This window comes from Phodopus roborovskii, unplaced genomic scaffold (assembly GCF_943737965.1).
Source record: "Phodopus roborovskii unplaced genomic scaffold, PHOROB, whole genome shotgun sequence".
In the NCBI taxonomy this organism is placed as follows: Eukaryota; Metazoa; Chordata; class Mammalia; order Rodentia; family Cricetidae; genus Phodopus; species Phodopus roborovskii.
Window position 1 is genome coordinate 11,993,417 of NW_026126588.1, and position 21,650 is coordinate 12,015,066.

A 21,650-nucleotide genomic window follows, 5' to 3' on the forward strand; every position below is an offset into this window, starting at 1 on the left:
ATATGAATCATAATGTAAATATTTGTGTTTACCAATGGTTTTATGAAACCCCTGTGAAAGGGTCATTTGATCCCCAAAGGGGTTGAGGCCCATAGGTTGAGAAATACTGCTTTAGTTTCATAACTTCTGGTAAGATTTTTATAAAACTGTATGGTCTATAAGTCATTAGCATGCAGAAATTGAATACAAAAGGTTACAATTTGAATTCAAATTTAATGGTAACAAGCTCTGCAAGAATGAAGCAAACAAAAGTACATTATGAAAAGAACAGATGTTTCCATCAAGAGAGGACCCCTATTGTTAAGAAAGAGAGCAACAGATGCTACCAAATAAATCAAAAGTATCTTTCATTAGAATCAGGTGTACTATAGATAATTTTAAATATCATTGAGTTAAAAATCAATTTTTGAGAAATCATTTCTACTTATAAACTGACATTAGGAACTGTACATTCAAGTTTTTTTTTCCATCTTAATGAATACCAGTAACATGTTTGAGATGTAATAATAAAAAGCACTTGGAGGCATTAAATGATTTTAGTATATCTAAACTATGAATAAATCATTTCACTTTTCACCAGAAGAAAAATCTTAAGGAGAGTACCATACATTGCCAGTCCATGCAGAAAGGTGATGGGAGATGTCATTCTGTATATGTTTCTCATACTGGTTAATGAATAAAGCAATGTTGGCCAATAGGAAAGCAAGATAGGCGGGACTAGGAGACAAGGAGGAAAGAGGAAGTAGTAAGGAGGAGTCAGGATGGAGAGTCTGGAGAGAGCAGAACTGCCATTCCTCTGCTCTCGGTAAGACCACGTGGAAATGCATAGAAATGGGTTAATAAAGACAGAGCTAGCCGATAAGAAACTAGTAACGGGCCAACAGAATTATATGAAATACAGAGTCTCAGTGTGTTAATTGGGGCTGGCGCAGTGGTGGGACAAGACCAGGCAGCAGGAGGAAAAACCCTACTCCTTACAGAAAGGCTTGTTCCATTAGAAGTTTGTGAACAGTATCCACTAAGAGCTCATCACTTTAGAAACATGGAAACATGAATGTCACAATCTAAATCACCACACTGTGTGCGATCTAATTTTAGGATGGTAAGTTGGGAAGTTGTCTGCGCATTTTGAAATAAAAAACACCCAGGTATTAACATTTTAGCGGCATTTTCTTCTTGGCATATTTTTATTTCTCTCTCTCTCTCTCTCCAGTGAAATAGATGTGCTACGTTATATATTGGCGTGAAAAAAAATCTTGAGTTTGACAGGAACTGTAGACATAAGTACAATTTTTCATGAATTGGCTCTTGTGCAAAATCCTCTGGCTCCCCACTGAGTTATATATAAATGAGCAAAAGCGCTCCTAGAACCAAATGGCCTTGCAATCAAATGTGTGGAGGACCTTACAAACAATTGAACCCCTTTCTCAAGGAAAAGAAGGGCTGTGGTGAGTGGGAGGGGTGGGAGGGTAGGGTAGCTGTGAGAGAAAAGAGCTAGTATAATATTGGAAAGATAAGGCTAAGCCGGGCAGTGGTGGCACATTCCTTTAATCCCAGCCCTCGGGAGACAGAGAGCACTGGCTGCTCTCCTGCTCTTCCAAACATCCTGGGTTCAATTCCCAGCAATCACATGGTGGCTCACAACCATCTGTAATGAGATCTGGTGCCCTCTTTTGTGGTGCATGTAGGCAGAACACTGTTCTCATAATAAATAAAATAAAAAATTTTTTTTTTTTTTAAAAAAAAGCTGACATGCTTATACTCCCTCAGTCCCATGTCGATCTCCACCCTAGATCACTCCTAAACCCTTTTGACAGAAGATTAAGTATAAGGGAAACCAGCAGCAGGGATAACTAAATACTATATAAACACATTATGAATCAAGAGAGATGTGCAAAGTCACTAGGCAACAAAGCTTCAATGTCACCTGATTGAAGGAATTAAAATAGCCAAAGAAAGAATTTGTCATGCAAAAGGAGGATTATCTTTGAGACAAAATGACAGAAACACAAATTGTGATGCTGATTTCCACTTAGACTAGCGTTTTCAGTGTCCACAAAAGTAATCCGTTTCAACAGTTTGACTTAAACAATGCTCAGCTACTTAAAAATAGGAAAATGTTAGTGTCAGTGGCTAATTTGAACATATGGCTCTATAAGGTTAATTTGGACACAGCGCTGAACTTCACTCTGGCTTAAATATAATTTCAGGTACAAGTCATATACATCCTTGTTTCAGTTCCCTTTGTGCAGTTAGGGTGGCTCAGTGCAGAGCTACATTCCTGCTCAATTCTATGAGATCCTTTTAGGTTGCCGACCCCTCCCCAGGGCTCCTGTCAGCCTACTTTTATTCTGCAGGTGCAGGCCCAGAGGACTTCTTGGCCCCATTTCTTGGCGTTTTGAAGAGACTGGGTCCTTCTGTTTCCTACTTTGTATCCCGTAGCTTTTTCTTCTAGCCTGTTAATTTTTCTTCTTTATTGATACACTCAGTGTCTTTTGTGCTTTCTACTAATTCTTATAATCAGTATTCTTTTGAAGTTTGTCTTCTAGTTTATGTCAGTTAATGGGAATCTTACCTCGGTTTTCCAAAAGTATTTCATAAAACGATGGTGGCTACATACCCACACCCCCTGGATCCCAAACACATTCTCAACTTCTCAGCTCAAGGAGGAAGCATACTTTGAGTTGCTCTAGCCTTCCTATTTAGGCCAAGAGAAATTCTCAACAAGACTTTCTTCTGCCATAGCGACACAGTTTTATGAAAATATCTCTTACATTCAGAGAAATTGAATTTTGTGGGGCCCCAACCTCACAGCCAAACTAGTATGTAATACACATTGAGATCACTTAATATTTAAGCTGCTATCTTACTATATAATCAGTCTATTTAAGTTTAGCCTGCCTTTAAAGAGAACAATGCACAAACCAACCTCATTGGTCTTGAACTTCTCATGAAATTAGCTTTACAACCTAAGGCCAATGCCTAACTTTAATTTTAAATTATGTAATATTCCATGCTGCTGACCCAGAGCAATGTATGCGTATTTGTGTGTTGTAGTTATTGTTATGGAATAATCTTTTTGTACACTGGGAAGATGTATCTTTTGCAAGGCTCCTGCTGATTGGTTTAATAAAAGAGCTGACTGGCCAGTAACTAGGCAGGAGGTACAGGCAGGACAGACAGACAGGATGCTGAGAGGAAGAAGGGTAGAGTCTCAGGAGTCTCGAGAGGTGCAGAGAAAAGGAATATGTACGTGCCATGTTGAAAGACAGTTTAGCCACATGGCAAAGGGTAAATAAGAAATATGGATTAATCTAAAATGTGAGAGTTAGCTAGTAACCAGCCTGAGATATCAACCAAGTATGTATAATTAATAATAGGTGTCTGCACCCACCTCAGCTAAGTAAGAAAATCTCTCATATTCCCACAGGCCACCCTAGTCTAGAATTCTTCATTGAGCCTCTTCCCGTTGGCTCTGCACTGCATCCAGCCAAAAGTAAACATCACACCAGGATTTATTTATTTATTTAAGCAAGCACTAATACACCACGGGACCCAGGCAATCGTCCTAGGATGTCCTTATGCTTCACTAAAAGTTTATGGCAATGTTTGTTGTGCTTACTTGAGACTATTGTACGCACCTACAATCTCATTATCAGTATGTTTACAACTCGGGTAGCTTGTGTGAAACCGCCCTGGAAATTCACAGATACGCGCAGATGAAAACATCACGTGGTAGCGCAGTGCCCGGGCAAACAAGGCAAGGAGGAGGCCTGGTCACCAGCAAATTATCAAGTCATTTGGGGCAGCCAGCATTCTTTTATTCTGAGTCACTCCTGCGCATGCAGGAGTGGGACCAAAGCGTCGTTTGGGGACGTAACGGAAGCCCCTAAACCTCATCCGGACCTCGGGAGGCTCGGGGTCCAGGCTGCACAGTGACATCCCGAGGCCACCGCGACCCAGCCGGGACGCAGCCTGCTCGCGGGTGGGGTGGGGTGGGTGGGGTCAGCGTGGTGACGTCACCGCGCCCGCTGCGCCCCGCTCCGCCCCGCCCGGGTTCGGACGGTCGCCAGGGGACGCTCGCGGGTCGGGTCGCCGTGACAACCCGCCGCTCCGCCCCTCCACCCCTTTAACCTTTAGGCTGCGCGGTTCCGGGTCCCTCTCGGTCCGTCCCTGTCCTCCCCGTCCCTTCCCCTTCGGGCCGGCCTGCGGGGACCGGAAGCGAAGATGGCGGCGGCTGCGGCCGAGCTGGTGATCGGCTGGTGCATCTTCGGCCTCCTGCTGCTGGTAGGGGAGGCGCTCCGAGTTCTCCCAGGCTGCGGAGGTGGGAGGAGGAGGAGGAGGGCGGGCCAGCGCCGGCCAGGCCAGTCCGCGAGGGTCCCCCCAGGAAGCTGGGGAGGCGCTGACGCCCGAGGTCCCTTCCCAACTTCAGCCTCCTATCGTTTTTGTCCCGGGCCGTGGCTGGATGGTGGGTTCGGGGACCCTCGGGGGGGGAGACAGGCGGCGCGGTGGCTTTGATTGGAGTCTCTTGGGCGCTGGTTTGCTTCCCTAAATACCCCATTTCCCGCTGGCGCTCCAACCCTCGGGGTAACAAGTCCCCAGACTGATCGGTGCTCATTGTGCGATTCTGCCTTGGTGACGTGGCTGTCACGTTCCAGGTGTCAAATTCCACCTAGAACAGCTGGAGCAGGAGTCTGGGCAGGGGGCAGCCCTCCTGTCAGCCAGTGTCAGGGCATATGTACTGTGTCTGGCCTCAGGTGCCTTCTTTCCACCTGTCTCATCTTTGATGGTCTAGGGCGCAAACCCAACTGTAATGGGCCAGAGTACTCTACCTATTACTCTGCTACCCAAAGGCAACGAACTCAGTTTGTTCAGTTTGCTTCTCTTTGGACCTTCCATGTTGTCAAAGCCTCATCCTCCTTCCTCTTCAAGGGCTTCAGTCCTATGGCTACTCAGTGTTTGCATTTTGATGTTGTCTGTCAGATTCCCTAGACTGACACTCGTGTATTATGTTCTGCTAGTAAAGTTTTTCACCAAGAAACACACACACACACACACACACACACACACACACACAGCACTTGCTTAGCATGTTCGGGGTCCTAAATTAAATCTTCAGTACAAGGAAATCTTCGCTTTCACAAATCCCATTGCCCTGGGCCATTCTCAAGGGGGGAAATTGGAAATCCCAAAAGGTTAGTGGTGTGCTCTCCAGAGCCATCCAGTTCTGTACTTGAAGAATTCACCGGCTTTTCCAGTCCTTTTATTTAGAAGAAAGTAAACATGCAGCCAGTATGAAAGTATAGTGGTACTATTTTGATGAAAGAAAAAAAAAAAAAACCACACACATTTAAAGTACAGTAGTTTTACCATATACAGTTACAAAAGGAATAATAACATGACTTTTATAAAGGGCTGATAAGTGGGAAACATGGGTTTTAAATATTGAAAGACAAAATAATGACTTTGTATGTGAAATAGGACGTGGGAGAGGACATTGTTGAAAGAAAGTGCAAGTGGAAGTAAATTGTAAAGTTAATGAAATTGTTTCTGGAACAACATAAACTGATAGAGTGCATATGTGAGGTGCAGAAATAGTGATCTATTAAAATTAAACTTGTGTGAGTGTGTGTGTGTGTGTGTGTGTGTGAGTGTGTGCGTGTGTGTGAGTGTGTGTGTGTGAGTGTATGTGTGTGTGTGTGTGTGTGTGTGAGTGTGTGTGTGTGTGTGTGTGTGTGTGTGTGAGTGTGTGTGTGTGTGTGCGTGTGTGGTGAAGAATGTAGACAGCAGGGCAGTTTGGTCCCATCGTCTTGTTTCGTGATAATACGCCAGCAGTTTTACCTGCAGTGGTTTATAAGTCATGCACCAAATGTCAGAAATGGGTTTTAAAATGATAGATTATTATGAGAGTGGTTTTCAGGTTTTGTATCTCCAAAAAAAGTTTTAGAAACTTAGGGTCTAGGAACTTCACAGTTTGAGATCAAGTGCCAATTGTGTAAGAAAGTATCAAGTAATGAGTATTCCTTTTTTGCAGTCTTCAACAAACAAAATGATCTTTAGTTTCTTGTGCCACATGCAGAATGATTACATTTGGTCCTCTATGTACGCACTTCTGCTGAGTTCCCCATATCCTTGGGAATTTGGCCTATCCCACCTTTTAAATGCTCTTCCCATTACTACAGAGGCACACTCTGTATCTGTAAAGCAAATCACTTGTGTTCCATAAGGTGTGGGCATCACTTGAAGATTTGTCACTACTACACAATCTGTGGGGCCACCCCACTGAAGTGGCTTGCCATTTAACAAGCTCCCTGGAAACATCTCTGCTTCTTAGCTTGACAAAACTCCAGTATTCTCATTCTTTGTTATACCTGGTTGGTTCCCAACCTTGGCCACTCATTAAAACCATCTAGGGAGTTTTGAAAATCCCAATGCCCAGAACAATTAAATTCAAATTGGGAAGAGTTGGAGAACTATTTAAAAATCTCTCCTTGGTTTTAGTAATAGCCTCTTAAAAGAAAATAATGCTGTTTGTTAAGCAGTTACTATAGCTATGCAATGTGCTACTCAATAGCTCATTTAGTCTTGAAAACCCTTTAGAAGAGTTTTCATTTTTGTCTCCCAGGTCAGGACAATTAGCTCATTGGATGATAGTTAGTATTGCCATCTGTAGCACAACCTAAAGAAAAAATTCGTAAAATAGTAAACCTCTTGCTTGGTTATTATGCCTGGCAGCTCTTTGTGGCTTGTCCCTCTGAGGGTAGTATATGCTTTCTGGGTGCTTCCTCTAAGGTTTAGCTAGGTAAAAATGCCAACATCTCTTTCCTGAAGTGTATGGAGAATGTACTGCACACTGATACATGCTATGTACTATAGAGGGATGAGACCCAGCTTCCAGTGAGTTCAACACAAACTTGAGGAATGTTTACAAGAAGTTTGAATTCACTTTAAAACACTCATTACATATTAATATAACATGTTATGGAAAGTAACTTTCTAAAAAAAAAAATAAACATTTAAACCAGAATTTGAGCTTAGCTCATTTTTGTTGTGGTTGTATTTGTTTGTTAACTTACTTATTATTTTTTTGTCCTAACATCTAGCTTCTCTTCACTCAATATTTTTCCTTTTATTGGTAAATGTCAGTGTTGAAATGACAGCAGTATGTAGGAATGACATAAATCTTTGATGGATTTCAAATGCATTGGGCCAAGTGTAAGAAACTAGACCCAAAAGATGAGATGTTATATGAATACATAATGGCATTTGAGAAATGATAGAAACTGTAGGGACAGATCACAGGTAGTGGTTGTTAGCTGCAGTGGATGTAGAGTGGGGGTTATGTATGACAAATCAAAATGTTCATGTGTAGTGGAACCATTCTTGGTATCTTAATTGTGGTGGAATTTGGATGTTACAGAATCAGCTAGAATGGTACAAAGTAAGTTTTTGTCTTTGCACTCTGACAGATCATGTTTAGAACAATGGTTCTTACTGTTGACTTAGAAGGCCTTCATTCTTGGAGGAGCCTTACAAATTGGTTTACTTGACAGGGAGTAGGAGATGCATAAAGGTATTTAAAAACTACATATATAATTCTAGCTCACAGTCAGGGCTGAGGGCACTGATTTTAGTATGTGATAACAACTTTCTATTATAAGAGTAGAACGTAGGATCTCTAACATAGTACCTGACCACTACTGCCATGATCATGTCCACTAACATGGAGATTTTCAGAGCCCACCTGGGCCTCTAATGATGAACCTCTGAGAGGTGGCCCAGCAGGACCCCTGTATTATCCCAACTCTGCCTAATGATGTGGAGTCCCTGGGCCTGAGTATGCTCTTTGTTAGGCACCAGAGAGGTCCTAAGAATACTACTCAGCTGGAGATGTCAAATTCATTACCTCTGGGCACCGTTTTCACAGCAAAACTTGTTAGGTACATGAATCCATTTTCATGATTGACTTTTCTTAAACACCCTTTCAAGTTTGAATTACAGCTTTTGTGTGGTGGTTAGCAGTTAGCCCCTAGGGGATGGCATCTGTGGGCTCCAATTTCCGGTACATTTCCTTTAGACTGGAGAGATGTATTGGAGCATGCATGACATTGTGTGTAACTGTTAATGTTTGGTGAGGATGTATGCAACTGTTATCCATAGGGTGTGTGGACCTCAGTGAAATTGGACTGCACCTTCATTCATAAATAGGCTTTAACATCCTGTCATATGCAAGTTTATTAAACGGTTTGCCTTACACATGTAAAAGGACCTGCGTCCAAATAAACTCCAAATGCACGCTGATGTTGGTGTTACAGGATGCATAAGGCAATGACAGGTATTTGTTCTGCTGTGTTTCAGGCTATTTTGGCATTTTGCTGGATATATGTTCGTAAATACCAGAGTCAGCGGGAGAGTGAAGTTGTCTCCACTGTGACAGCCATTTTTTCACTGGCTGTCGCACTGATCGCCTCAGCACTTTTGCCAGTGGATATATTTTTGGTTTCTTATATGAAAAATCAAAATGGTACATTTAAGGTAAGTATTATTGTGCCATGTGATTATTCTTTCCTTGTCGGTACTTTGCATCTTCCTTCCTTCCTTCCTTCCTTCCTTCCTTCCTTCCTTCCTTCCTTCCTTCCTTCCTTCTTTCCTTCTCCCTCCCTCCCTCCCTCCCCTCCCTCCCTCCCTCCCCACTCTCTCCCCTTCCCCCTTTCTCTCTATGTGTCTTTGCATAGGCATATAGAGTCCAGAGGTGGACATCAGACATCTGTCTCAGTCTCTGAACCCGAAGCTCAGTGTTTAAGCTAGCCTGGCGGGTCTCAGAGTCCTTGCTGCATCCCTTGCCCCTGCCCCCACCTGCCCAACACCTAGGATTCAGGCATGGGTAGCCGTGCTTGGCTTGCAAGTGGGAGCTGAGGATCTAAACTCAGCCTCTGCTACTTTCACAGCTAGCTAGCATACGTTGCCATCCAGCTATCTCTTCTGTTCTGTTTTCTTGAGTGGGAATAGATAAGTATAGGAATGAATCATAGAGAATGAAGCCACAACGTGGTAGACTATGAGAACTGTCATTTCAACAACCCAGCCAGTATTGGGAGCCTTTTTCTTTTTCTTTTAATGTGAAAATATTTCATTATACTTGGTTTCATTGTTTTGTGCTTCTTAAGAGTTCCTTTGCAGCACATTTGATTGTATTGACATTAATGCCATAAATAAGTGGTCCAGGAGGGCTTTTAGTAATGGCAGAACAGCATTTCCTTCATAGAGTTACAGTATAGACAGAGGTTGCTGGACTTAGACTGCTAATTTTGGCCAAGTTACTTAACTTTTCTCTACCTTAGGTTCCTCATTTTAAAAAGGAAAAACATAGATTGGAGGAAATTCTTTTTCAATCTATGCAAATTCCTTTTGTTTCTTACCAGCTTAATTAGCCCCTGGGTACTATATGTCAGTCATCTGACACGTGGTCCTTGAATAAAGTAGTAATTTTTGAATTTCAGGAATTCCCAGTGCTTTAATGACTCTAATTTTGTTCTAAATGACTTCAGTATTTGATAACATTTTTTTTTTGTGGCTATGTCTGGATATATTCTGACTATGTTGTAGAAACTAAAATTTCTTTTTCTCCCATAAGGCAGATGTCTCTTGTCAATTCTAGAGTTTATATATTATCCCTCTGGGATCTTTGATGGAGTTGAAGACAGTTATGATTATGGTTTTCCTTAGTTATCATAAAAAGAAGTTTTATATATAAGACTTTAGACTCACAAAGAAAGGCTAGATGATAGAATATTTTCTTTAAAGTTTGCCAAATGTTAATGGACTAAATATTGTTAACTATAGTTCTTATTGATAACTATTTTATTATTTATAATTTTACTATGTTAAAGTTAAAACCTTCCTTTTTATTTAGATAGTAAGAGATGATAGGGCATGTCCTTCTGAATACTGTGAATATGTGATTCTATTATTGGTTGATGAATAAAGCTGTTTCAGCCAAGGGTCAGGCAGGATGTAGCCAGGCAGGAAGTATAGGCAGGGCTACCAGTCTAGAAGAATGCTGGGAGAGGAATGTAGAGAGTGAGTGTTGAGATGCCATGTTGCTACTGGGAAGGCAGAATGCCCAGGTATTCTCCAGTAAGACAAGATCATGTGGAGATACACAGTTTAATAGAAATGGGTTAATAATTAAGAGAGAGCTAGCCAATAAGAAGCCTGAGCCATTGGCCAAACAGTTTATAATTAATATATACAATTGTGTGTTTATTTGGGACTCAACAGCTGTGGGACCGAGTGGAACAGAAAATACCATCTACAGACAGACCCCCAGTTAGTATTAGTGTAGTGTGTGTGCCAAAAGTGTAGAGTTGGGAAGATGATTATTGGCATCTGCTGTATTGTGTCTGTATATGAAGTGTTTACATACATTGGCTTCCTTTGACCTCCCAAGCAGTCCTATGAGGTAGTTATGTTACCTATGGCTTTTTGCGTCAAAAAACAAAGCAAAGAGAAGTTCAGCCTGAAAACATAAAATAATTTGAGGTTCTACTATCTGCCCTCAGAGGTCATCTTTCATTTATTTTGATTTTATGGGAGAAGATTCCCTTTTAGAGAGTCTCTTACTGCCTTTTTTATATTCATTTAGTTTATATTTTGTGTTTTACACTGAGACATTTTAGGAGAGATGCTTATCTTCAATGGTTTCATTAGATTTTCTGTGTGTGTGTGTGTGTGTTTTATTGTTGGTCAAAAAGTAAACAACCTTAATAATTTTGGGTACAGGTAATTAAGTAATTTATCTTAGCATTATGAGGTCATTTTCTTTGATGTCAATTTAGTATTAAATTACATGAAAATGTCTAATTTCTTGTGTTTGGGGTTGGATATACAGCTGTGTTTCTTAGATAAATGATTCTGACATTGTAAGAATGTGGGGGTGTTTTTATTTTGAAGTAGTATAATAAAATCCAGGAAGTACGTAATTATAAACTTCTGGGATGTTTTTCTCACTGCAATCTGTGAAATTAATGCATATGTGTATGTATGTGCACAACTATTCTGATATAGTACAAGCAGTGTAATTATCCCTTGCATAATTACTGCTTGAACTGAGATTGGTTTTTAGTTTTTAAATTAGAATATTTATTTATACATTGAGGGAACTGTTTTACTCTTGGTATTTCTAAAGTAAATATTTCTATGAGCTTATGAACTTTGTTTCACATTGTTGATTTTTGTACCCATGCCTAAATTAGTAATCTCTTTCTGGTTCGTAGTTATTTTCTTTTTTAAAAATTTTGTCTGAATTAAATTTTTTTCCCTTAGTGCTAGGGATTGGACTCATATCTTAGCACACGCAGGCAAGCACTTCACCAGCGAGTTGCTTTCCTAGCCTTTGTGCTAGTTTAATTTGGGAGATTTTTTATACTTATGAGCAAGAGTTTAAATGTTTTCCTTCTGGCTGGGGATGTGGTTCAATGGCATATCACTTGCCAAGCATGTCCACAACCTTGGACTCTGGGTTTGAATCCTAGTTTCTGTGTCTTATTATCTCTAGTTTGTTTATTTTTAGCTCCTATATTGAAAATAATGCAGTGGGACTCTTTTCTTAGTACACTCTTATTTGATTTTAAATTTGTTATTGTAATCATTATCATCATTGTATAACCCTGACTGGCCAGAAGATGTCCATTTTCCCGTCTGGGTATCTTGAGCACAGGGATTACATATAGACGTCATCCTTACCACACCCAGCCCACACGTGTTCTCATATGCACGAGTGTACTTTGTCTTTTATTCTGGAAATTTTGTTTTCATTTCACATCTTATATTTGCTGCCTCACCGAAGTCAAAACTGAAAAGATGGACAGAAGTTCTTCTCTGCAGGTTCTTGCTGAGTTCTGGTCGGTGCTTAGTGAAAGTCAAGTCCAAATGTGTAATGGTTACTTCTGTAGACTTTCTACTGCATTTGTAAGTTGTCATGTTGAATCAAGGTGAGCTACTGGCCTTGAATGTCCTAGTTGTTTTCCACACGGATGATGCAATACCCTGACTTGTATTTTTGTTTTTTTCATGAATATGTACTGTATACGCCAGCTTTCTCCATTTCCACCTCATATGTTTTGAATTGTCCAAACTCATGGGTTTACTTTGAAAGTTTATTTGTAGTGATTACTAACTCTGCTAAAGTGTGGGTGCTGTTTCTCCCCGTGTGGTGTGGTAGTCCACACTGTTTTTCCTCTTTTTGTCTAGTCACCCTACTGGTGTTTTCGTCATCAAGCCAGACATGTGCCAGGCTTGTGTCTAGTGACAGTTTTTTTCAAATGTGATAATATGAATGAATTTAGCATAATAATTTGTTTCTAGCTGTAACAAAACAACTTTTCAAATAAAAGTTTTGTGGTATAGATATAACACAGTCCTATCAAAGACTCATTTAGTTAGCCTTGAATAAAGATATGCATAAAGTACACTGATGAGAAATCGTGACTCAGTACTAATGTGAACAATGTTATCTTTCCCCACCATGTGTGGGTTTTAAAAATGGTCTAAGCTGCAGCCTCAGAATATTTGGCGCTTTGGTGCTGTGTCTCCCCTCCTCTCTTGATTAATCACCTCGTGGCTAATTGTTTTTATGTGTCTGCTTAGATTCTACTCTCACTTTAATGGTGATGATGACATCCTGGAGCTTGTTTTCACCCTGGAACCTTAAGAGGCAGCACTGTGTGGTCTGTGGGGTGAGGACATTGGTCTAGGGAATGCTGATAGTATTTCAGGAGCTTTGGTGTATAACAGTGGTTCTCAACCTGTGGGCTGTGATTCCTTTGGAAAATCTCTATCTCCAAAAATATTTACACTATTATTCCTAACAGTAGCAAAATTACAGATATGAAGTAGCAATGAAAATAGCGTTTGTCAAAAGCTGTGTTTGCAGGGTTGCAGTCGGAGCCAGCCGAGCAGCCCGAGGTTCATACCTGAGAGGGGGGAGTGTGGACCAAAGAAAGCTAGCTAAAGACATTAAAGGAAAGGACAAAGACACAGAATAAAAGCAGGAGGTCAGATCAGTCACCGCTCTTATACACCTTAACCAAAAAGGGGAACATGGTATCATGCACACGGAACAAACAGACTTTTCTTCCTCTTTTCTCCAAGGATTCAGTAACTTCTCCATACCTGGCCTTGAGCATCAGGAGTAACCACCCCTTAGACCAGGTCTAAGACAGCCAAGGCCAAGATCAAACATCCTACTGTAGCCATGCCTTTGACCTTTGGGTCTTATGACTTACTGAGGAGAGTTTTGAACTCTCTGCCCTTGAGCCAAGATGGAATGCAGCCATCTTATGGATGCCGACAAGTGTTACAGTCAGCAGTCCCCACATGAGGAACTGCGTTAGGAAGGCTAAGAACCACTGTTTCATAGGGAAGTGGAGTTGGGTCACTGGAGGTGCTTTCACTTGTGGTGGTGAAGTGTTCACCGCTGTGTGTGTTCTGATGAAAGTTACTGGAATTGTGTGCATTATGAGTCAGAGAGGGAAGGATTTTCTGAGACAAATAAGGGTAGCATTGCAAGTGTAATGTCCTGAAGAGGGGAAGGGGCTAAAGCTCTCATTATGAATGTGACACAGAGGTAATTGGGATCCCCTCTAGCCGTTCTTGGTCTCACTAATAAAAGGATCTAAGAATAAACTCAATTGGAAACGCAAGGACAGTTTTATTAGCATTGAAAATAAAACCCCCAGGTCTGGCCAGCTGTAAACATCAGTGCTGTGCAGAGGAGAAGGCTAAAGCTGGCATGAGAGCAGACATGGAGATGCAGGGATGGGGTTGCAGGAAATGGGGGGGACCCAAAGTGACAGGGAAAGGATGCTTAGAGATAAGAAGGAAATACGTCATTCTAACTATTTACATATTATGTTTACAATTGATGACAAATGTTTTCTCATCTTTCCTCTAGTCAATAATGTCTTCAGCTGTTTGTTTGTTTTGTTTTAAACACACTACACTGCATATTTTTTTGGTGAAGAGCCCATAATCAAAATCAGAGGTGCAGGCCGGAGTTTACTGGGATGTAGGTTCATCTACACAGCAACTTTCTTTCCTATGTCCTGCTCCAGTACAGTTTGGTAGTCTTGTCAGTAGATAACTAGTGTCAACTAGTTTGAGCTGAGTAGCTATAAGCAGTTCACGGGGTGCTAGACTATTCTGGTTGTTGCACACCTTAACACTGGGTTCCTAAGTCCAAGAAGAAATTGAAACTTCCTACCCATCTTTTTCTGGGTGGGAAAAGGAGGCCTGGTTTGGGCTACTTGGTTGCCAAAGAACTCACTCAGTAAGAGTCCTAAAGTCATTCAGTCATTCGTTGTACAGTGCTATTTAAATAATTTACGTACTGTTGTCTTGATTTGTCAGATTTTTTTTTTTTTTTTTGTTAGATTTAACACCGAATGCAAAGGTCATAGGTTATCTTGCTCTTAATGTCTGATGTTTTTTCCACAGCAGTTTTGAGGTACTTGCTGTTATCAGAGTGTTAAGTTACAGGAATAGGTGAAAGGCTCCTATAATAACAGTGTGATGTTTTATCTATATAGTAATTCACAAATTTCTTATCGTTGATCTCCTTCAGTTTTTTTCTCTTGCTATTTATCTACTGCAAGTGATGTTTATAATGTCTACTTTCCATTACACCTGAGTCCGCAGCAGGGGACAGGTTTTATTCTATGAAGATGATGATTTCGAATTATATTTTTTTTAAGTTTAGAAATAACAGCTGTGAAGGAGGGATGCAAAAGAAAGAAAAGGGTATTTTTAAAAAGGGTTATTACACTTGTGTCGCTCACTGTGCTGGATAGCTTGAGGACTTGACACGAACTGGAGTCACCTGGTAAGAAGGACCCACAATTGAGAAATTGCCTCCATCAGATCGCCCTGTAGGCGGCTGAGTGAGCCATGAGAGCCAGCAGTAAGTTTTGTTCCTCCAAGGTCTCAGCTACAGTTCTGCCTGCAGTTCTGCTCTGACTTCATTTCTCCATGAACCATATGTAACTTGTGCAGGGAAATAAAATAAACCCTTTGCTCTCCTGGTTTTGGTCAAAAGTTTCTGCCCAGCACCGAAAACCAAAACATGATAGTTCCTTTGTGTGGCTGTGACCAAACACTGGTCAGAAACAGTCTGAGGGAGAAAGGGCTTGTTGTAACTCAGATTTCAGTGAATTAGTCCTGTACTTGGTCAGCCATCCTGGTGTGGGAGCAGCAGAGAGGCAGCTCCCTCCCTGTTTAGTCTGAGGCAGGGCTCCCAGCCCAGGGAAGGTGCTGTCCTCTCTCAAGTTGTGTCTCCCTCCCTCTTAATTCTCTCTGGAAACATCTCCACAGGCATACCCCAGCAACCTCTAAGTTCTAAAACCCAATTCTCAATATAGCCAAGTTGATGATGAAGACTGCCACAGTATCCAATATCCAGATCTTCCTAAAGCACGGGCCAGAGCTCTTACCCTCCATCAATTCCTCTCTATTTTCTACTGCTCTTACAACAGAGTACTTACACTGACCCACAGCTCCCTCCAGCATTAGCCCTGCCTGTCCCCGCATCCACTTTGTGCTGCCTTTGCACAGCTCTGGGGGGGGGGGTGGGGTCTGCCTTGAGCTTCTTGCAGGGGTTAGTTATAGTTAGTTACAGTTAGTTTGTTTTCAAGCCTGCTCTGTGTATTCTGTTCTGCTTTCCCTCCATGTCTTCTTTCCAGTGTTCCACGACTGTCCCTTCGTCCATGAGTGACATTTTGGCACACTTTTGGGAAGTCACTCCCGATCATCCCTTTTCCCCCACAACTCTGTTGCTGTTTCAGCGTTCATGTATTGATTCCAGTTTGTTTATTCGTCTGCCCTCATTTCTTGTAGAGACCACATCTAATTAGAGCCAATAACAGACCCCAGAGGATGATACCCAGTGGTACCAAATCTTCGCTCTGCATGGTAGGTAAAATTGTTATTAAAGCTAATACACTCACTGTTTCCTTTTATCCTAGGAGTGGGCTAATGCCAATGTCAGTGTACAGATCGAGAACACGGTTCTGTATGGCTACTATAGTGAGTATCATTCAGTTTCGTTTTCTCTCCCCCCTGCCAATCATATTTAGAGTAAAACTACATGAAGATTCTGAATTTTGTTATTAGCTATGAGATTATAGTTTTGAACACAAGGAATAAATAATATGCATTTGTTCTTAATATTCTAAGGCAGTTAAACCTACTTTGTGTTCCTTAATTTGGCTTGTAACACTTCTTGAGGGTGATGTAATCAAGTTGCTTTAAATCTCCTGCGTTGTATTAAATTAGCAGTTTCCTCTACCTGTGCTCTGTATTTGGTACTTGCTTGGTTTTTTAGCATCCCTTTCACAACGTTGAGGGTAGTAGTGTACACTCGGGGAGTTTCTTCTGCTCTGCAAAGCAGCTGCTGCTTTAATCCAGGGGCTGTGGACGCTTGGCCCCTTTCTGCCCCTTCCTCTTCCCATCTGCATTAGACTGGCGAAGGTGCAAATAGCCACCTAAATGCTTCCTTTTATTTGAATCGCCCCAGAGTCAGGCTTTCATGGAAAGGTTTAAATACAAGTTATGGAAAGGGATGCTCTTTTCTAAAATCAGTAAATCAGATGTCGAATGTGATTTTAGTAGGACATTATATTGGAAACTGAAAAATACACAGACATTTCTAATGAGGAATAGTTAATTTTACTGCATTGGTTTATTGGTTTATTTGCATGTGTGTATGTGTGCTTAGGTATGTGAGTGCTATCGTGCACATGTCAGGTCAGAAAAGAACTTGTGGGATTTGGTTCACTCCTCCCATCATAGGAATCCTGAGTACTGAACACAGGTCAGCAGAGTTGGGGCCACACCCCTTTAGTCACTGGACTGTCTTGCTAGTACTTTTTTTTTTTTTTTTTTTTTTTTTTGTTCAAGAGGCTTACTGGATTTTAGTTTGTCAGTTTTGGCTCTAACCTATATCTTTTCTCCTGATTCATAGTCAGTGTGATATTTCTCTGGCGTAGGTTTTAGTTTTTTTTTTTTTTAAATAGTATTTATATAGAATGTATTTATTTATTAATTTTTATTTTTCATTCACTTGTTTACTTTTATTTTTAGAGTTTGTGGAACATTTTACTAGATAGAGTGTAAGAGGAAACCCTAGTGCAGCTTAGGGGAAAAGCCCAGGAACTGCCAGGAGAGTCGTGCCTTTTAGGAAATGATAAAACACTCCTGTCATAGCCATGGTCAGCCGATAGGAGAACCCGCGTCCCCAGTATATGGTTCAATATTTCTGGTTCATATATTAAGTATTTTATAAAATATAAATCGTCCTGTGTTAAGTTTTCACTACTCATTATTTGAAATGTTACGAATGGCTTTTTCTAAACATTCTTTTGAGGGACTGGGTCTGTGTCCTGTTACAGTGTGGTCACCACCCTGTAGATCATGTGACAAGATAACCAAACTTGATAGTGAAGTCTGAGTCTAGGAACCATATCTTATCAGCCACTGCACCGACCTTTTGCTACCAAGGTCACAAACACTTGTGACACAGGTTATTGCTCTAGGCAGGCTTTTAAATGTTATCCCATCAACCTACAGAGAAGGATTTTAGTGAGTTTTTCTGAATCATCCCAAGGATATTCTCTGTCTTCTCAAGGATAAAGTGCCCTGGTCTCATTGTAAACGCAGAGGAAATAAGCTAAATCATTACCAATGGTGGGATGCCTTAGGGGTTGAGGAAATAGCTACTGTCCCCAAGCCCCGCTATTTTTCCTGTCAGATCCTGTCAAGTTTCCTATTGGATTTGTTTCTGACTCTTAAGAGTCAGAACATCCAAGGGGTGGTTTAATCATAGCCCCTGAAAGAGTATGCTATTCCGAACCTCATCTCTCTTGGGGTGTCAACACGTTTCTGTTGTTAACCTTGCTAGTCATTGTGGACTTAGTATCTCAGTGAATTTTCCTGACCCATTACTTTTGCACCATGTCACAGATGAAGAAATTGGTGTTATTGAGCATCGTGTTAGTGAGTGGCAATGCCCAAAGTGGATGTTATAGCCTTAGCTGGGACTGTTTGCTCCTAAGGCAGCTCGCTGCCTTCTAGTCAGTGGTTCTGAGAGTATGACTTATGGGAATAATTAGCATATTAAAACCCCAGGGCAATTTCAGGATCATCTGGGACCTTTAAATAATTCAACTGTCCCAGAGAGATTCTCATTTAGTTTGTGTGTCTTGATTAGGGTTTCTACTGTTGTGAAGACACACCATGACCATGGCAACTCTTTTAAAGGAAAACATTTAATTGGGGCTGGCTTACAGTTCGGAGTTTTAATCCATTATGGTTGTGATGGGAAGCATGGTGGCACGCAGGCAGACATGATGCTGGAGACGGAGCTCAGAGTTCTGCACTGGCAGCAGAAGAGACTGCCACACTGGCCAGGCTTGAGCATCCGAGACCTCAAAGCTTTGCTTTCACTTGTCTTGGAGTGTGTGTTTTCATCACACACACAAACCTGTTTGCAAATTATTTGACAGCCATTTTTCTTAGAATATTGAGATGAATATATCTTCTCTAAAGCGAACCCAGCTTTCAGGTTCAAACCAGTTCTTCTGTCTTAGCCTGTGGAAGAGCTGGGACTGCAGCCATAGCCCACTGTGCCAATGGTCCCATGCCTGGTGGCCACTGTTTAACTCTCAGTTGTTTGCTCCCATTTAGAAAGCGGGGTGGGGTTACAGTTTGGGTGGTGAGGCTCACAATTGCAGCAGCACACGCGAGTGGGCTTCGCTGTCCATCCTCAAAGGTGGGTATTAAACTGGCATTTTACTGCTTCCGGGGAGGACTGAATGAAGTCTCCAGCCTTCTCCCCCTCTGAGGAATACAGTGAGGACAGTCTATTTTTGAACCCACTGTTGCCATTTCTTCTCAAAGCAGAAGGGTTATCCTCCATTTCTCCTGCATCACGCCTCCGTTCCAGTGTACGAAGCAGAAGGGCAGTAGCATCCCAGTGTCAGGATAACCAGTGCCCACGCTTCAGGTGAAGCAGTCCCTCGGGGCTGTGTGCAGACCTTCACCTCTAACCGCATTCTCACTGATCTGCTGTTGAATGAATGAATGTTGTTTTTCAGACAAAGTTCCCATATGTAAGGCTGACTACTGCTGGATCGTTCCCAGCTATTGACTTCTTACCACCACTCACTCCCTCTGTAACTGAGGCTCTGTGCAGGGGTGTGTCCTGGAACTTGATGGAGAAGATGGAGAATGAGAAGGGTACCCTGCTGGTCCCCGCCCTTTGCTCTCCAGTCACAGGGTCTTTCATCCAGAAGCTCCACTTGAGGGTCCTTAAGGATTCATTCACTTACCCCCTTCTTGATGTTTATTTTTCTTTCTTTTTTTTTTTTTTTAAAAAGTTTTTTCATTGTTTTCTAATCTGCTTCCATACCTTCTGCAGTGAAACAGACTGCTGTTATGTGGGACTTCCCTTTTCATTCTGCTTGACTTTTCTGTTTAGGTCTGGTACGGAGTCTCCTTGTCCCTGTCTTAGTCACAGATGTGAAGAGACACTGTGACCAAGGCAACTTTTATAAAAGAAAGCTTTAAACTGGGGACTTGCTTACAGTTTCAGAGGGTAACTCCATGATCATTATGGTGAGTAGCATGGCTGTACACAGGCAGGTAGATACTAGAGCAGTAGCTGAGGATTTTTAATACCCTTATCACAGGCAGAGAGAGAGAGAGAGAGAGAGAGAGAGAGAGAGAGAGAGAGAGAGAGAGAGAGAGAGAGAGAATAGAGAGAAGATATAGAGAGCAGAGAGACAAGAGACAGACCAAACCCTGAGTTTTGAAACCCCAAAATCCACCACTAGTGACACATCTCCTCCAACAAGGCCACACCTCCTAATCTTTTTTTTTCTTCACCTGGGGACCAAGTGTTGAAGTAGATGAGCCTATGTGGGTCATTTTTATTTAAACTACTACAGTCCCTTGGGTCTTAGTCTTTAACTAAGTTGTTCCAGTGTTTCAAATGCACTGCTATCTTTAGCTTTGTACATTTTCTTCATTGTAATTCTTTGTACTGTTCCCTTTATTCTCATGGTTTCTTTAACCATACTTGAAAATCTAATATGACAGAGCCAATTGTTTTGCTACCTACTTCTTTGTAGAATTTCATTTAAATGATTTCCCTTGCATCTGTCTGTCTATCTATCCATCCATCCATCCACCCATCCTACCTTCTACCATGCTGTATTAGGGCTCAGGTTCCCAGTACATGAGCTTTGGCACATGTATTCAAGGGTTAGCAGGATTGTAACTCCTAGAATCTAGTTTGAAAAACTCATAGGACTTATCAGAATTTTGTGACTTTTCTGCCTGCAAATGCTGATTAAATAGTACGTACTTTCCATAATGTTAAGGGTCTAGACACATGATTAGTAACACGAAGGTTAGTATAAGTAGATGTTACTATTGAGGTTTATTCAAACCCTGTTAGAGACTGGTGAAGGGAAAAGTCAGGATTGAAAGAATTAGCCTGTAATCTCCATTTTCATCTTTTGACACTTTATTTTTGAAATGTCTGTAATGATGTATCCAGTGCTTTCCAGACATGTTAGGAAGGTGAAGATTTGTTGTTTGTGACTCAGGTCTGTAAAGTCCTTTTAGTAAGATAGTCAGTCTTGTCTCCTGTCCCCTCACCTCCTTTTTAAAAGAAGTGTTGTCAGTTACTCGGGATATTTCTGAAGTCCTCTCCTGTTACATTTGCAAGCTAAGAAAACTGAAGTAGTCTTCAGTTGTGTGGCCTGCACATTCTGTGTCTGAACAGACTGTCAGTTTGTCCCTTGGAAATCACAGACCTTCCCCCGCTCAGTATTTTGGAGAAGCACATACTCATGGGTTTTCTTCTTATATCTTTCTACCCTTTGAATTTTCCTGGTTGGATCTTTGCTTTTCTCCTGTGCTACTTACCTCTTTGACGTGTAAGTGTCCCAGGGTTTAATAGTCACACTTGTTCTTTATCTCAGTTAATCCCTGGCATATTTTGTACTATTTAATCTTCAGACCAGTTCTGTATCTCAGTTAGTCTCTTACTTATTTTATACCGTGACTTGACTCTGTGTCATCTACATGCCAAACTTCCAGATTCAAGTCTTGGTGCCGATCTCTCTTGAACTTCATATTCTAGTTTGCAACTATTGCAGAAACTTCTACCAAGAAATCAAACACATTTCAAATAGAACACATCTAGAGCAACTGACTTTCAGCTTGCTAGACCTCTTGATTTTCATGGTTGCAGTGGATAGCAACTGGAGAGATAAAGTTACTTCAGATAAAAAACCTTGGAGACATCACTATTTTTTTTTTTTCCACTGTGTATGTCAAATTTGGTGGGATGTTTTCTTATGCTTGATCATCCCAATTAATTCAGAATCCAACTACCTTCTGGATCCAGCTACGCTCACTACTTTCTGGCTACTCTTCTGCTTAAGCCACCACTGTCCTTTTTTGGGTTATTGCAGCAGCTTTTTAGTTCATCATTTTACTCTCCTTTGCCCCAGAGGATTCATGATATGGTTATCTTAGAGATTATTTAGCAACGTGAGATCCTGTTCTCATCTGCTTGGAGTCCTAAA

The 21,650-nt window shown here is 41.3% G+C and overlaps 1 protein-coding gene across 1 annotated transcript in view; it reads left to right on the top strand.

The window, feature by feature from the left end:
* The first annotated feature begins 4,048 nt into the window (after window positions 1-4,048).
* The window catches only part of Lmbrd1 (LMBR1 domain containing 1), a 70,468-nt gene continuing 52,866 nt past the window's right edge, over window positions 4,049-21,650 (top strand). Inside the window, exons 1-3 of the mRNA XM_051204258.1 lie at window positions 4,049-4,287; window positions 8,359-8,535; window positions 16,020-16,080. Coding sequence (XP_051060215.1) covers window positions 4,228-4,287; window positions 8,359-8,535; window positions 16,020-16,080 — 298 coding nt within the window. The 5' untranslated portion in view covers window positions 4,049-4,227. The remainder of the gene's footprint in view (window positions 4,288-8,358; window positions 8,536-16,019; window positions 16,081-21,650) is intronic.